Raw genomic sequence first — 15,484 nt, 5'->3', positions numbered from 1 at the left:
AGATACCTACATACAATATGGCTTTTAAAATGAAATCATGTGTCTATACTTGTATTTATAAAGATAAGTGTATTAATCAAAAGTTATACAACATTGACAGCTAATCCAAATGCAAACAAAGATATTCTGAATTCTGTTTCATTGAGCATAAAAAACCACCAATCTTTTAGTTCTCTTCTTGTATGTTATTCTGTATCTGCATCTGATCGGATCCCTGGATTTTATTTCATTTTTCTGCGTGACATTCATTGGCTGCTGCTTTAGGAATTGGACGTCCTTTGGGTGTCCATTGTTAATCCTTAGCACCGACACACTCCTCTCTCTGCAATTCCAGACTACAGCACCTATTTTTTTTTTAAACTTTATTGTTGACACTATTATAGATGTCCTCATTTCCCCCTTTGCCCACCTGCATATCCCTTCTTATTTTCCAGTCTCCATTTTCTCTTCCTTTTGCTTCATCTCCCTTTATTTTATTTAAACAAATATTTTTTTTGACTTCAGAGAGGAAGGGAGAGGGAGAGAGAGAGAGAAACATCAATAATGAGAGAGAATCATGGATTGGCTGCTTCCTGCATGCCCCACACTGAGAATCGAGCCCACAACCCGGGCATGTGCCCTGACCAGGAATTGAACCGTGACCTGGCTCATAGGTCGATGCTCAACTACTGAACCACAGTGGCTGGACCAATTTACATTATTTCTAATTGGAAAAAACAATTCGGTTTTCAAACAGCCATCTGGAACGAAGTTTGAGAAATGAGGTTCCACTGTATTTACAAACGTCTGTTCTTGTGTCACCCTAGATTTCTGCTTAGCTTATTAAGACGTTTTCTATTAGTCTGTGTAACGTGGAAGATCACTTGTGTCTTTTTTTCCATTTCCAGTTGGGTGGCACCATCGGAGACATTGAAGGAATGCCGTTTGTGGAAGCATTCAGACAATTTCAGTTTAAAGCCAAAAGAGAGAATTTCTGCAACATCCATGTTAGCCTTGTCCCACAGGTGAGCTTTCCAGATAAGTATAGAGAGCAACTTCTCTACGTCTTCGTATGACATTCTGTTTATTCCGTATTTTATTTTATTTAAAAAAATATATATTTTATTGATTTTTACAGAGAGGAAGGGAGGGGAATAGAGAGTTAGAAACATCAATCAGCTGCCTCCTGCACAACCCCTACTGGGGATGTGCCCGCAACCAAGGTACATGCCCTTGATTGGAATCGAACCTGGGACCTTTCAGTCTGCAGGGTGACGCTCTATCCACTGAGCCAAACCGGTTTTGGCTTATTCTGTATTTTAGTTGGGGATCCATACGCTATGCAGGAGAGCGAAATGCCCAACGTACTAACAGTGACCCGTTTCTTTTCAGCCCAGTGCTACCGGAGAACAAAAAACCAAACCCACACAAAACAGTGTTCGTGCGCTGAGGGGCTTGGGCCTATCTCCTGATCTGGTGAGTTACAGAGAGTAGGGAAATTTCTTGGCAATAGCACCTCCATTTCTTAATCTATAACATCATCCAAGTCCTTTCTAGCTCCCAAGTGCTTCCTATGACATTGGCCTTTTTGTATCTGGGGTCCAGCGAAGGGTATTTCCTCATCCCTAGGGTCACTGCACACATTTCTGGATTGGCCATCGGTTCTTCTCAGGCCCTCCTCTGATTGGCCACATGACACCTGGTCAAGTGCAATGTCCTGCCATTTTGTATGGTCCCTGCGTCCTTGAGAGTGAGGTGTAGGACCTTGGAGGTTTTCCCGTGACCCTACTAGGATGGGCTATCACTGCTCTTATTTATAGTAGGTAATCCAGTTATTACCAGTAGTCTAGATCAGGGGTCAGCAAGTAAGGACCTGTAGGCCTGTTTCCTGGAAAGAAATTAAAAAAAAAAAAAATATATATATATATATATTTTATTGATTTTTTTTTTTTTTTTTATAGAGAGGAAGAGAGAGGGATAGAGTTAGAAACATCGATGAGAGAGAAACATCGATCAGCTGCCTCCTGCACACCTCCTGTTGGGGATATGCCCGCAACCAAGGTACATGCCCTTGACCGGAATTGAACCTGGGACCTTTCAGTCCACAGGCCAACGCTCTATCCACTGAGCCAAACCGGTTAGGGCATGGAAAGAAAATTTTAAGACTTTTAAAATTGTAAATAAAGTTTTATTGGAACACGATACCATCCATTATTTACATTTGTCTATATCTGCCTTTGCACCACATTAGCACAACTGAATAGTCAGGACAGTGACTGCATGGCCTGCAAAACCTAAACTATTTACCAGCTGACCCTTTAGAGGAAAAGTTTGCCAACCCTGGGCTAGCTCTGTTCTTGTATTTAAAAAAAAATATTTTATTGATTATTTTTTACCGAGAGGAAGGAAGAGGGATAGAGAGTTAGAAACATCGATGAGAAAGAGACATCCGTCAGCTGCCTCTTGCACACCCCTTACTGGGATGTGCCTGCAACCAAGGTACATGCCCTTGACCGGAATCGAACCTGGGACCTTCCAGTCCGCAGGCTGACGCTCTATCCACTGAGCCAAACCGGTTTTGGCTGTTCTTGTATTTTTTATGTTTTTTAAAATATATATTTTTATTGGTTTTAGAGAGGAAAGGAGAAAGAGAGAGAGAGAGAGAGAGAGAGAGAGAGAGAGAGAGAGAGAGAAACATCAATGATGAGAGGGAATCATTGATCAGCTGCTTCCTGCACACCCCACACTGGGAACTGAGCCCACAACCCGGGCATGTGCCCTGACCGGGAATTGAACTGTGGCCTCCTGGTTCATAGGTTGATGCTCAACCACTGAGCCACACTGGCCGAGCTGTATTTTTAAAGGAGTAACCTTGGTGAGCCTTGGTTCTCCTTATGAGAGACACATTCACATTTTGAGTTCTCACTGGTAGAGTTGTGTTGGGTTGGACTATAGTTACTTATATTAGTGCTCAGGCGAGTTTCTAAAAGGCCAGTGGAATGCCCAAAATGAACATGTACAGACCTAGGCAAGTCTGTTGTAGCAGAAAGCAGTTTATCTGTGTCCTTCTGAAAACGAATGGCGGGGTGGCTAGCCAGTTCCTGCTTGCTGACCTGTGCATAACTGACTTTGACAGATCGTCTGCCGGAGCTCCAAGCCCATCGAAATGGCTGTGAAGGAAAAGATTTCCATGTTTTGTCATGTGAACCCTGAACAGGTTAGTGCTGTTCTTTAGATTTTATTGCCTCGCAGGTACTTCTGCTGATGCCAACGTTTTATGCCTCTTAAATCATCATATTACTTTTCACAGCATTTATGAAAACTCATATCCAGCCACGGCTCCCTGGCCTTTAAGTGAACAATCTTGAGACTCGTGATTCCTTAGATAGCGTGCATGTTTCTTTGCATAATTGCTCCTCAAGTTGTAGGTACAAAATCAGCTGGGCTTTTTATTATTTATTTATTTATTTATTTATAAATATATTTTATTGATTTTGTACAGAGAGGAAGGGAGAGAGAGAGAGAACTAGAAACATCGATGAGAGAGAGCCATCGATCAGCTGCCTCCTGCACACCCCCCACTGGGGACATGCCCGCAACCAAGGTACATGCCCTTGACCGGAATCGAACCCGGGACCCGTCAGTCCCCAAGCCGACGCTCTATCCATTGAGCCAAACCGGTCCCGGCTCAGCTGGGCTTTTTAACTCGAAGTCAAATCTCTAGAGAGAGAACCACGCCTACTTATATCTCTTTTTAAAAATATATTTTATTGATTTTTTTTACAGAGAGGAAGGGAGAGGAATAGAGAGTTAGAAACATTGATGAGAGAGAAACATCCATCAACTGTCTCCTGCGCACCCCCTACTGGGGATGTGCCTGCAACCAAGGTACATGCCCTTGACCGGAATCGAACCTGGGACCCTTGAGTCTGCAGGTTGACGCTCTATCCACTGAGCCAAACCGGTTACGGCTGTTATCATCTCTTTCCCTTGTCTTTCTAGGACAGTGGTTGGCAAACTCTTTGGTCAGCAGAGCCAAATATCAGCAGTAGAATGATTGAAATTTCTTTTGAGAGCCTGAAACCGACTTCTGCACATGGGCCACGAAGTTCCAATGGCACTTTAGGTGTGCGCCCACACATGGTATTTTGTGGAAGAGCCACACTCAAGGGGCCATAGAGCTGCAAGTGGCTCGCGAGCCACAGTTTGCCGACCATTGGTCTAGGACACTCACTGCTTTCACTCGATTTCTTCTTGTATCTGCTACAACTTAACTCACTGCAAAGCACACATGTTGACACTCATCCTATCACTTCTGATTATATCAGCGGCCTCAGTTCAGTTCATTGCTATGGAAGCTGTACCAGGATTTGGGTTTAGGTCCTTTGTCCTGCCAGACTTCCCACCTTGGGATCTGAGAGTTAGCTTTTTTTTTCTTTCATTTTCTTATCTGTCTCTTGTTTGCAGTAAGGCTCAGGCACAAGGGACCAGAGTGGGCTATAATTGAAAAAGTGATAATACTCAGTGCTCAGGAAGAGAGAGGTTTAGCAGAAACCTTTTGTTTGCTTCAGATAAGCTCTGAGTTCTCTGCAGCCTGAAAGCCACCTAATCAGATTTCTGTATCTCAGGGGGCAGTTTGATGAAGAACCCACTGTTCAATGCTTACTTAGGGTCCGTGCATAAGTTGGTACTGCTCTGAAAATGTGCTGGCAGGTTTGGTGGGCCCCCTGTGTTTTTAATGTCGTCAAGCCATTTTGATTTTGTTCAGCTTGTTTTTTGTATTTTCCTATTGGTCAGTAGTATTTTGTGTGTGTGTGTTAAACACATATAACCTGGTTTCCTAAACAGAAGGAGAATGTAAGGACATCTAAGTGTGAGTTGTTGTTTTTTTTGAGCCAAATTGACAAGTGCCAGGAAGCAAGATCTCAAATACTCTGGAGGACAGGTTTTTTGTTGTTTGTTTGTTTTCAATATGTTTTTATTAATTTCAGGTAGAGAAAAGGAGGGGGAGAGAGAGAGAGAAACATCATTGATGAGAAAGAATCGTGGATCGGCTGCCTCCTGCATGCCCCACGCTGGGGATCAAGCCCACAACCCGGGCATGTGTCCTGACTGGGAATTGAACTGGACCGTGACCTACTGGTTCATAGGTTGATACTCAACCATTGAGCCATGTCGGCTGGGCTTAAGGAGGGAATGGAAGGAGGATTACATGGGGGTGGGAGAAAGCTAGGTGGGGATTGGACTATAGGACAGTTAATGTGGTCTTTACGTGCTCCCTTGAGGGTGGTTATACCTCTGACGAGTCCAAAAAAGGATTATTCTGGCATTTCCAAGGTGTGTTAACCCGGAACAACGGTCAGGGCTTGCTTAAGGCACAGATAAACCTTTCAATAGGGAAATTAATGGGCCTGGAATGTTAGGAAGTTGTGATCAGATCACCCTGTGAGGTTACTTTCGGTCACAGCTTGTTAGATTTAGAGCCTCTTTTTTGTGCTCAGCTCTGAGAACAGATTTAGACCAAACTTTCGACCATATAGTCTGTTTTCTGTAACTGGAGATTCGGAAGAATGCTCTGTCCCATCAGTGCACAGGCCAGTTTATGAGCTGTTTTCAGCACATCGTTCTCGCGATATGAGTCAATGCTCCCATTTCATAGTCGCTGGTGAATTTGCATTTAAAACTCTCCTCATTGGGGTTGCTGAGGACCCGATGGAGAATTGGAGGTTTCTCTGTGGATGCGGCCCATTACTATGTATGACATCTGAAAAAATATCTCTCTGGCAAGGAGGATGAGCAGTTGTGGTTGTCCAGAGATTTAGGTTGGCTTTTGTTTGTTTGTTTGTTTTATTTTGATTGATTTCAGAGAGGAAGGGAGAGGGAGAGAGAGATAGAAACATCAATGATGAGAGAGAATCATTGATCTTGCTTGTTTCCTGCACACCCCCTATTGGGATTGAGCTCACAACCCGGGCATGTGCCCTTGACCGGAATCGAACCCGGGACCTTTCAGTCCGCAGGCCGATGCTTTACCCACTGAGCCAATGATCTAGGGCCAGAGATTTGGTTTTACACAGTAATTGTGACAAAGGCTCAGATCAGTGACATCTCGGCACTTCCAGTTGTGTTGGTAAATGCACGAATGAGGCACACTAGTCTTAAGTGTCAGGTTGATGATGTTCAAACAGCTTAGGAATCCCTGGTTGGAGAGTGACGGGTTTAGGAAGACTGCACACATACCGTTGGCAGAACATTTCTTAGCATTTATTTAGGATGTGGCAGATCCTTAAGTGCCTGCCAGTAGCTTCTTGGATGTACTTGAGAGGGCGGTGAGAGCTTGTTAGGGTAAATGTGAAAAACAGCCACACCACCTGGCAAAGGAGCCGTTCTCTCCTAACAGGGGTAATTAATGTGACTGTGTTCGATGTGGCTTTGTAAATTTACCCACAAGAAGGGAGCGGACAAAAGCAACTATAGCAGCGCCAGCAGCAACGAATGAACCATCCAACAAATCACATACCCCCATTTAGGAGCTAAGGTGTATGTATTTATTGCTACTGCTTTAACCCAGACTTAGAACATGGTGCCTTGGGCCGTGGGTCTTGACATATAAAGAAGCATCCATGTTCCAACACCATTCTCTGACATCAGCTCGGGGTCCTGCAATTCAACCCTGACACTAAGTACCCCAGTGAGAGTCAGACTCCATAGGTTTATGGGCTTGGTCCTTTCTAAGACTGCCCTTGCTTCAGACACCAGCCATAAGTTTCCGGTGTCCCCAAGCCTCCCACAATTCTGCCTGGCTGACTACAGCCCTTTCAGGTTAGAGAATTCTCTAGAGCACATGTGTCAAACACAAGGCCCGTGGGCCAAATCCGTCCCGCCAGGCCTTGCAATGTGGCCCGCACCGCGCTGTCATCACTGCACTCCGCTGCGTTTCCATCACAATGACAGTTTATGACTGTTCAGTAAACCATTCGGCCCGCGATTTAGGCTGGATTTTAGATTTTGGCCCCTTCTCTGATTGAGTTTGACACCCCTAGGCTAGAGTGACTCACAGAATCAGGAAAGTGAGCCACCCTCCCGCGCAGCTGCGTATTCACCAACCAGGATGCTCCCCAGTCGTCTTGATATTGGGAGTTCATTACTGGTCACATGATTGAATTCATTCTCTAGACACCCTCCTTTTTCCCCCTGACATCCCCTCTCTGGAGTTCAGTGGCTGAAAGTTCCAGCCTTCTAATGACTTGGTTTGTTTTTCTGGTGTCTAACTTCCATCCTCAAGCCTTCTAGGGACCACCCCGCGTCACATCATTAGCATAACAAAGATACCACTGTCACTCAGAAAATTCCAAAGGTTTTTGAAGTTCTTTCAGGAAATGAGAACAAAGACCATATACTGTGTGTGTGTGTGTGTGTGTGTGTGTATAATTTTTAATGTATTTTATTGATTTTTACAGAGAGGAAGGGAGAGGGACAGAGAGCTAGAAACATTGATGAGAGAGGAACATCGACCAGCTGCCTCCTGCACACCCCCGACCGGGGATGTGCCCACAACCAATGTATATGCCCTTGACGGGAATTGAACCTGGGACCTTTCAGTCCTCAGACCTACTCTATCCATTGAGCCAAACCGGTTTCTGCTATTTATATATTTTTTATTCTTCCACAGTATCCATGGTTCTAGGGGTAGAATAATGACTTCAAAGCATTCTGTAATTTGATCAAACGAACCTTGCCTGCATTCTGCCTCTGGTTTAGGTGGCTGGTGTAAATATCTCTCTCCTTTCCACCTCCAGCTGGGCTAGAGAGCAGTCTGGTTCCTGAGTAGGGGCCGCTGGGGATTTAGAAAACGAAAGAAAAAGATAGACACAGAAATAGAAGGAAAAAGCTGGGGCCAGGTGGGACCACTACCCTCTTCTGATGGAGAGACAGTGACCCAGAGCCTTGAAGCGTGTTTATTTTATTCCCCAAAATACCAGGAAGTTTTCACCAAAAGTCAAGACAAGGGAGATTATTTGCATTCTTGCATTCCTGGTGCTTGACTGGATTTACATATCAAAACCCACTTCTGGACACCTGGGCAAAGAGTCAATGCTCAGCACACATCTGCTCTTGGTTTTCTTCCATGAGTATAAATGAGCTGCCAGACTCTTGAGTTCTGGCTTACTCTTGAACTCATTCTGTGGCATATTTGAGTCATTCCACTTACATACGGTGTTTTGTCACCCACCAGGTCATATGTATCCATGATGTTTCTTCCACATACCGAGTGCCCGTGCTTTTGGAGGAACAAGGCATCGTTAAATATTTTAAAGAGAGATTGAATTTGCCCATTGGTGACTCTGCAAATAATTTGCTTTTCAAGTGGAAAAATATGGCTGACAGGTATGTAAAAGGAATTACTAATGTAATCTTCAATAATTCTTGGGTTTGGGAGTAGGACTGGCATGTACCTTAAAAGGTACCTATGTTGCATTTGGCTTTTTGTATGTATGTGTATGTTTTGTATGGATGTGTTTAAAGCTCTAGCACATTGTTAGGATGTTTTACTGTATTCTTTGAAGATTTCTGGGACCTTTGAACATTTTAATTTATTTATTAGTTTATTTCTTAGTTTCTGGATATTGTAAATAGTTTTAAACTTTCTGTTTCTTGTTTTGCTTTGCTTGTTTTTAAGATTTGATTAATTTCTTAAAGAAAATCCTTTTTTTGCTTTTAAATATATTTTTATTGACTTCAGAGAGGAAGGGAGAGAGAGAGAGATAGAAACATCAATGATGAGAGAGAACCATTGATTGGCTGCCTCCTGGACTGGGGATCAAGCCTGCAACCCGGGCATGTGCCCTTGACTGGAATCAAACCTGGGACCAGCCGAGACTGGTTTGGCTCAATGGATAGAGCGTCGGCTTGGGGACTGAAGGGCCCCGGGTTCGATTCCGGTCAAGGGCATGTACCTTGGTTGCGGGCATATCCCCAGTAGGGGGTGTGCAAGAGGCAGCTGATCGATGACTCTCTCTCATTGATGTTTCTAACTCTCTATCTCTCTCCCTTCCTCTCTGTACAAAAATCAATAAGATATATTTAAAAAAAACCAAAAAAACAAACCTGGGACCTTTCAGTCTGCAGGCCAACACTTTATCCACTGAGCCAAACCAGCTAGGGCAAGAAAAATCCTTTTAAATGGGAAGTTTTGGTTATTTGTTATTGTTCCACTTCACATTTATTAACTATCAGCATCATTATTTTTTGTTGTTATTAATCATCACCCTAGGATATTTTTCGTTGATTTTTTTTTTTTTTCCGAGAGTGGAAGGGAGGGGGAGAGACACACAGACAGAAACAGCAATATGAAAGAGACACATGGATTGGTTGGCTCCCACACCCCCCCCCCAACCCGACCCAGGGATTGAGTCTGCAACCGAGATACGTGCCCTTGATCGGAATTGAACCCCAGAACCCTTCAATCCGAGGGCTAATGCTCTATCCACTGAACCAAACTGGCTAGGGTGAGGTTTGGGGTTTGATCTCCGGTCAGGGCATGTGTAGGAGGCAACCTATCAGTTTCCCTCAGATATATTTCTCTCTCTTCTCTCTTCCTCTCTCCAAAATAAAAACAAAGTTCTCATCACAAGAAAAAAATATTTCTGATGATATGTGGTGATGGATGCTAACTAGATTTATTGTGGTTCTCATGTAGCAATATCTACATATATTGAGTTATGTTGTACCTGGAAAGCTGATATGATACATGTCAATTACATCTAAATCGCCTTCCTAGAAAGTCACCTTTCCTGTCAGTTTTGACTTCTTTGCTTCCTGTGTATTTTTCTCCTCCTAGCCTTTTTCCCCATCATGTTGCTCTTGTACTCCTTGAAGATGTTAATCTGCATGAGGAATATTCCTCATCACATAACATTTTTGTTAGAGGGTGTGCTTCCCAGCCCTAAAATATCTTCAGCCCCAAGATGACATTTCCACCTACTTCATGTCAGACCAGACATTTCTCATGTTCTCCGGACAGATTTCCTGACAAAAGCAACAGTAAAGATTGTGTCTCTAATGGCAAAATGTGATTAAGCATCTTCTGTAGAATGGAATTTCCTCATAAAATTGATCGAAACGCCTTGTAACATTTTAAATAGTTCTCTTAGCACCATTTTTTTTCAGGCATGCCATGAATAACCTGGCTTTTGTGGGCCAGCGGGGAATGTAGCACTTTAAAAAAAGTTTTTATCGAATTTATTGGGGTGACATTGGTTAATAAAATTATACAGGTGTAGCCATTTTTAATGTAGACGCTTTGAATGTGTTTTCTTATATAATGTCACCTTACAAAGTTGATACTGGAATGTTTCTTGTTGACACAGAATGCATTTTTTAGTACAATGTCTCCTTGTAAATGAATTCAAGGACAGCTCATGTTTATAAGATGGGGACAGCCTTTTTATATTTTTAATGCTTTTAACTTTTTCTCTGATTTCTATCTGTGCTTGCTTGTGTGAAGCAATAGTGGAAATTTCTTAGGATTTTGAAATGTGTCTGCCTGCAGGTTTGAGTTCTTTGGGGATGGGGGTGGAGCTTTGAATCAAGTACATCAAGTTCAAGGCCTGTCTACTTCTTAGTTTTTTTTTTAGTTTTTTTTTTCTTTTTTTTTTTTAATATTTTATTGTTTTTTTTACAGAGAGGAAGAGAGAGGGATAGTTAGAAACATCTATGAGAGAAAAACATCAATCAGCTGCCTTTTGCACGACCCCTACTGGGGATGTGCCCGAAATCAGGGTACATGCCCTTGACCAGAATCGAACCTGGGACCCTTTAGTCCCCAGGCCGACGCTCTTGAAGCGGTTTTGGCTGCTTCTCAGGTTTTGAAAAGCGCCTTGAGTGCTCTCTTTGGCGGTATTCATACTAAAAAAAAAAAAAAAAAAAAGGGAGTGATACAGTGACTATTAGCGTGGCCCCTGTGCAAGGATGACATGCAAATTTGTGAAGCATTCCATTTTTTAAATATCACATAAAGGTTAGAGGAGGCAAACACATTACAGAAGATAGAAGAAGACAATAGCTACTGCAATTCAGAAACTAACTCTCGGCATAAATCAGGATGCTCTGTGGCAAAAAAACATAAACGGGAGAAGTAAAGGTCTGCATTTGCAAAGGGGGATGGAGATAAGATACATGCATATGACCTTCAGCTTGTCCTCTCTCCCAGGTACGAAAGGCTGCAGAAAACGTGCTCCATCGCTCTGGTCGGCAAATACACCAAGCTGCGGGACTGCTATGCCTCTGTGTTTAAAGCTCTGGAACATTCCGCCTTGGCCATCAACCACAAGTTGAATCTGATGGTGAGTCCCGGCCCAGTCATCCGGGTATTTCAATCATTCCCTCTGATACAGCTTGCGCTTCAGAGAGGTAGGTTGTGCGTATGGCCAAATCACCCCGAACACACTGATCTCATCACAGAGGTAGATTGTGTTGAAGGATCCTCAAGTCCAAGTTTCCAGATGCCAGCCAAGGGCCAGCCTTGTAAGCAGGCCTTTCCACTGATAGTGGATCATGCTTTTCTACCCAAAGTGTCCAGTCCAGTGTTTGCATAACAAGTAGTTGTTGAATAATGTTGTCGTAGTGTTAGATCGTTCTTGTGTTTCTGAGTATGTATTTTTCTGAAATGTTCCTTTAATCTGTTGGATGTTTGTAGTACATAGACTCCATTGATCTGGAGCACACCACCGAAACCGAGGACCCTGTGAAATTCCACGAGGCATGGCAGAAGCTATGCAAAGCCGAGTGAGTCCTGGGGACCCTTCACCCTAGTTGGGAGAATGACACGGTGCTTTTTTCTGGAAGGATTGGACTGACCCAGTTATTAAGTTTTGCATTTTGAAAGGTAGCCTGGTGTATTTGTGGTCATTATGGGTGGTTGTGAGACATTCACATCGCATTTACTTTTTTTTTTATTGTCTGAAGTTTTACATATGTCTCCTTTTTCCCCAACTGACCACCCCCCAGCCATTCCCACCCCGGCCAAGCTCCCACCATCCCAGTGTCTGTGTCCATTGGTTATGTTAATATGCATGCATACAAGTCCTTGCTCTCTAGCCACTCCCCCCCGCCCCCACACCTCATCATTTGTTTCTAAATCTATTCTTTTTTTTGGGTAAAATATATTTTATTGATTTTTTTACAGAGAGGAAGAGAGAGAGATAGAGAGTTAGAAACATCAAGGAGAGAGAAACATCCATCAGCTGCCTCCTGCACACCCCCTACTAGGGATGTGCCCGCAACCAAAGTACATGCCCTTGACCGGAATCGAACCTGGGACTCTTGAGTTTGCAGGCAGACACTCTATCCACTGAGCCAAACTGTTCTTGTTCATCAGAGTATGTTGATCATTATATCCCACATATGAGTGAGATCATGTGATAGTTATCTTCTCTGACTGTCGCATTTATGTTTCAATGTGCTGTGTTAATGTTAGTGGCACTTGCAATGGAAGTGGTTTTGTTCGGGGAGAACTGGCATCCTGTATTAGAGAGAGCGTGCTGATTGTATGAAAGATGCAGAGATGGATTGCACACAAAGTTCAAGTGCAAGCTTGACAACCCTTCTCTCTTGGTTATATTTTCTTTTCTGCATCATTTTATTTGCATTTTTATTATAAAAGTAATTGACAGAACTCTTGGGGGTAGCATTATATTGTGAGGGTAGCACGACCTTCCTGGATTTTTTCTTGAAGTCTTGGGTTTGTCTAGAAGGTATCTAAAGTGTCTTCTAACAGAAAATTTTATGTGCCCTACTTAATTAGCAATTGGAATCTTAGGCTGATTTTACCAGATTAACTCCTTCTGATTATGTAAGATCTTAACATTTTTATAAAGTGTTTTAAAAAAAAATCCTAACCTATTTTTATTCAGATAAACCAGTGGCTTCTTATTTATTTTAAAATATATTTTTATTGATTTTGGAGAGAAGAAGGGAGAGGGGGAGAGAAAGAGAGAAACATCAACTATGAGAAAGAATCATTGATCGGCTGCCTCTTGCACACCCCATACTGGGGAACGAGCCCGCAAGCTGGGCATGTGCGCTGACTTGGAATCGAACTGTGATCTTCTGAATAATAGATTGATGCTCAACCACCGAGCCATGCCCGCTGGGCTAAACCAGTGACATTTTAAATTGAACTGAGTTCTCAGTCACTATGCTTATGCTACAAGGACCTATCAGACAAATATATATTGGGGTCAGTTGTGAGAAATTGTTGCAACTTCTTTATACATTGGGAAGATTTCAAGAAGAAAGTTCAGGATGTCAGATCATGTAATCAATTCTGAATACAGACCTCAGTGTATGCTCTATTGTTGGATTGGGATGAGTAAGCAGGAAAGGCTGAAAATAAGAATTTAAAAAATAAAAAGAATGTCAAATTCACTCCCATCTTGTGTGTTGATTGCAGTGGTGTTCTGGTGCCAGGAGGCTTTGGGATCAGAGGAACATTGGGCAAACTCCAGGCGATTTCTTGGGCAAGGGCAAAGAAGATTCCTTTTCTTGGTAAGATTCATGTTTATGATCCTAACTATGACTTGAATTGATTTTTGACACCTAGTGGGGGTAACACTTAATAGGGTTTTTTAATGTGAAAGGTGTGAACTCATGTTTGAGTATTCAGGCACCAACTAGTCTGCTGCAGGGGTCAGCAAACTGTATCTTCAAGGCCTGTTTTGTAAATAAAGTTTTATTAGCACATAGCCACACTAATCTATATATAAAAGGCTGATATGCTAAGTGTCCCTTCTGACTGTCTGACCGGTCACTATGATGCGTACTGACCACCAGGGGGCAGATACTAAATACAGGAGCTGCGGTGACTCGCACTGGCCATTTACAGAGAAATGGCACCGTGGACCTGGCATCGACAAAGAAACACTCAGCTTCCCCTAAGTGGGGCACAGGCCCTGCCACCACCCTGGAGAGATAGCCCACCAAATCACAGCCAACTCTGCTAAAATCCCGTGGCACAAAATGCGGCCCACAGTCCAGCCCAGCCTGGAAACAGTCGCTGTGGGCACTGGGTAATGACATCATGTAGCAATGCCCAGCTTCCCCTCTCTAACAACTAGTCTCCCTGGAGTTTCTTCAGCCCAGGAACACAACTTGCTTTATAGCCAGGTGCAAACATTTTACACTTTAACCAAATGTCTGTGAAGCATTTTCCCATGCCTCATCTCATTTGATCCTCACAGAAGTAGGTAGATAGGAGACTCAGTCAAATCTTATTTTCTTTTCATTAGCTGGAAAATGGAGATTTAGAAAGCTTAGAAACTTGATCTGACTGAAAAGAAGTAAGAAACGGTGGACCTTGAAAATGACTTCAGGTTTTCCCACTGCACAGAACATATATTTAACTACAGCAGTGTTTGACTATTACTAAAATTAAAAATATATTTGTTCTCCATGCATGATCTACAATAATACTATGCTTCGTGTTGATATTTACTGCTGTGTTGCTGACAATGACCTGAAAGAGAAGTTGGGGTGCTTTACTGGGCTGGAAAAAGTTTAGTTAAATCAGAAAGCAGGTCTAATTAAGCAAGTTTATTCTATATATATATAAGAAGCTAAATTGACTCATGCATGTGCAGTACATATAAAGCTCTCGCTGGTGCCAATCGCACGTGTGTGTTTCTGTCATTGTTGACCGTGAATTTGGTTGACACTTCTATTATAGAGAAAGGGCGAATAGTGGTATTAAAATATTTCTTCTAATTAATTTCCTTTCAATGTGCACGAATTTGTGCACCAGGCCACGAGTTTGATTATATATTGTCTATGGCACCTTTTGTGGCACAGTGTCAGGGTTTGAGGCTCTACAGCATTCAAAGCCTAAAATCTTCACTGTCCTGCCTTTTAGAGAGTTTGGAGAATTTATCATTGCTCTGGCTGGTAGCAAGAGACTGGGAGAAATTGCTGTCTCTACCTGCCCTGACCTTTGATTCTCATCCAGATCCATCTTTTCACCACTTAAAGTGGAGAACCATTCAACAGAACGCCACAATGTTCTTTCTTACCAGAATGAAAAATGTTGAAGTTGAAATTGACTCCTCGAAAACATAGTTCAGAAAGCCCATCCAACTTTGCGGGAACAGCTGTGTTAACATTTGGTACAGCTGGGTCTTTTTAATGCTTTTGTGCAAATTGCAAAGCATGGCTTCTGTGCCAGTGAGACCAGATGAAATGGATCCTTGCGGGGATAAAGGCAGCCCTGCATGTGGGGATTCAGGCAGGAGAGGGAGTGGAGAGAGGCTGTGTCTCACGCTGTGCTTGCATGTATTGGGCTTGCAGACCGAGTGGACAGGCTTGGGTACCTTTTCCTATCAGCAGCCTATTCATTTTCCCCATTGCCTGCTCTTTGATTAGCTTCTTAGAAGCTCTCCACTGGGACCCATTTTCAAAAGGGAAGCCAGGAGTAGTTGCCTTGATACCTTGTTTTGTTTTACCCTTCTAAGCT

General features: G+C 42.9%; 1 protein-coding gene and 1 non-coding gene across 5 annotated transcripts in view; both read left to right on the top strand.

Annotated features, from left to right (window-relative positions):
• The window catches only part of CTPS2 (CTP synthase 2), a 112,115-nt gene that overhangs the window by 19,527 nt on the left and 77,104 nt on the right, over positions 1-15,484 (top strand). For all 4 annotated transcript variants that reach the window (XM_036439702.2, XM_036439703.2, XM_045582292.1 and 1 more), the window contains exons 5-11: positions 888-1,004; positions 1,372-1,455; positions 3,116-3,196; positions 8,216-8,367; positions 11,192-11,324; positions 11,678-11,766; positions 13,433-13,527. In XM_036439702.2, the coding sequence (XP_036295595.1) occupies positions 888-1,004; positions 1,372-1,455; positions 3,116-3,196; positions 8,216-8,367; positions 11,192-11,324; positions 11,678-11,766; positions 13,433-13,527 (751 nt within the window). The remainder of the gene's footprint in view (positions 1-887; positions 1,005-1,371; positions 1,456-3,115; positions 3,197-8,215; positions 8,368-11,191; positions 11,325-11,677; positions 11,767-13,432; positions 13,528-15,484) is intronic.
• On the top strand, positions 10,882-10,985 carry LOC118720311. The gene has a single exon (XR_004988406.1). It is a non-coding gene; the product is annotated as a U6 spliceosomal RNA (small nuclear RNA).

The sequence above is a fragment of the Pipistrellus kuhlii genome, unplaced genomic scaffold, assembly GCF_014108245.1.
Source record: "Pipistrellus kuhlii isolate mPipKuh1 unplaced genomic scaffold, mPipKuh1.p scaffold_m20_p_16, whole genome shotgun sequence".
Classification (NCBI taxonomy): domain Eukaryota; kingdom Metazoa; phylum Chordata; class Mammalia; order Chiroptera; family Vespertilionidae; genus Pipistrellus; species Pipistrellus kuhlii.
This window is presented reverse-complemented; position numbering and strand designations above follow the sequence as displayed.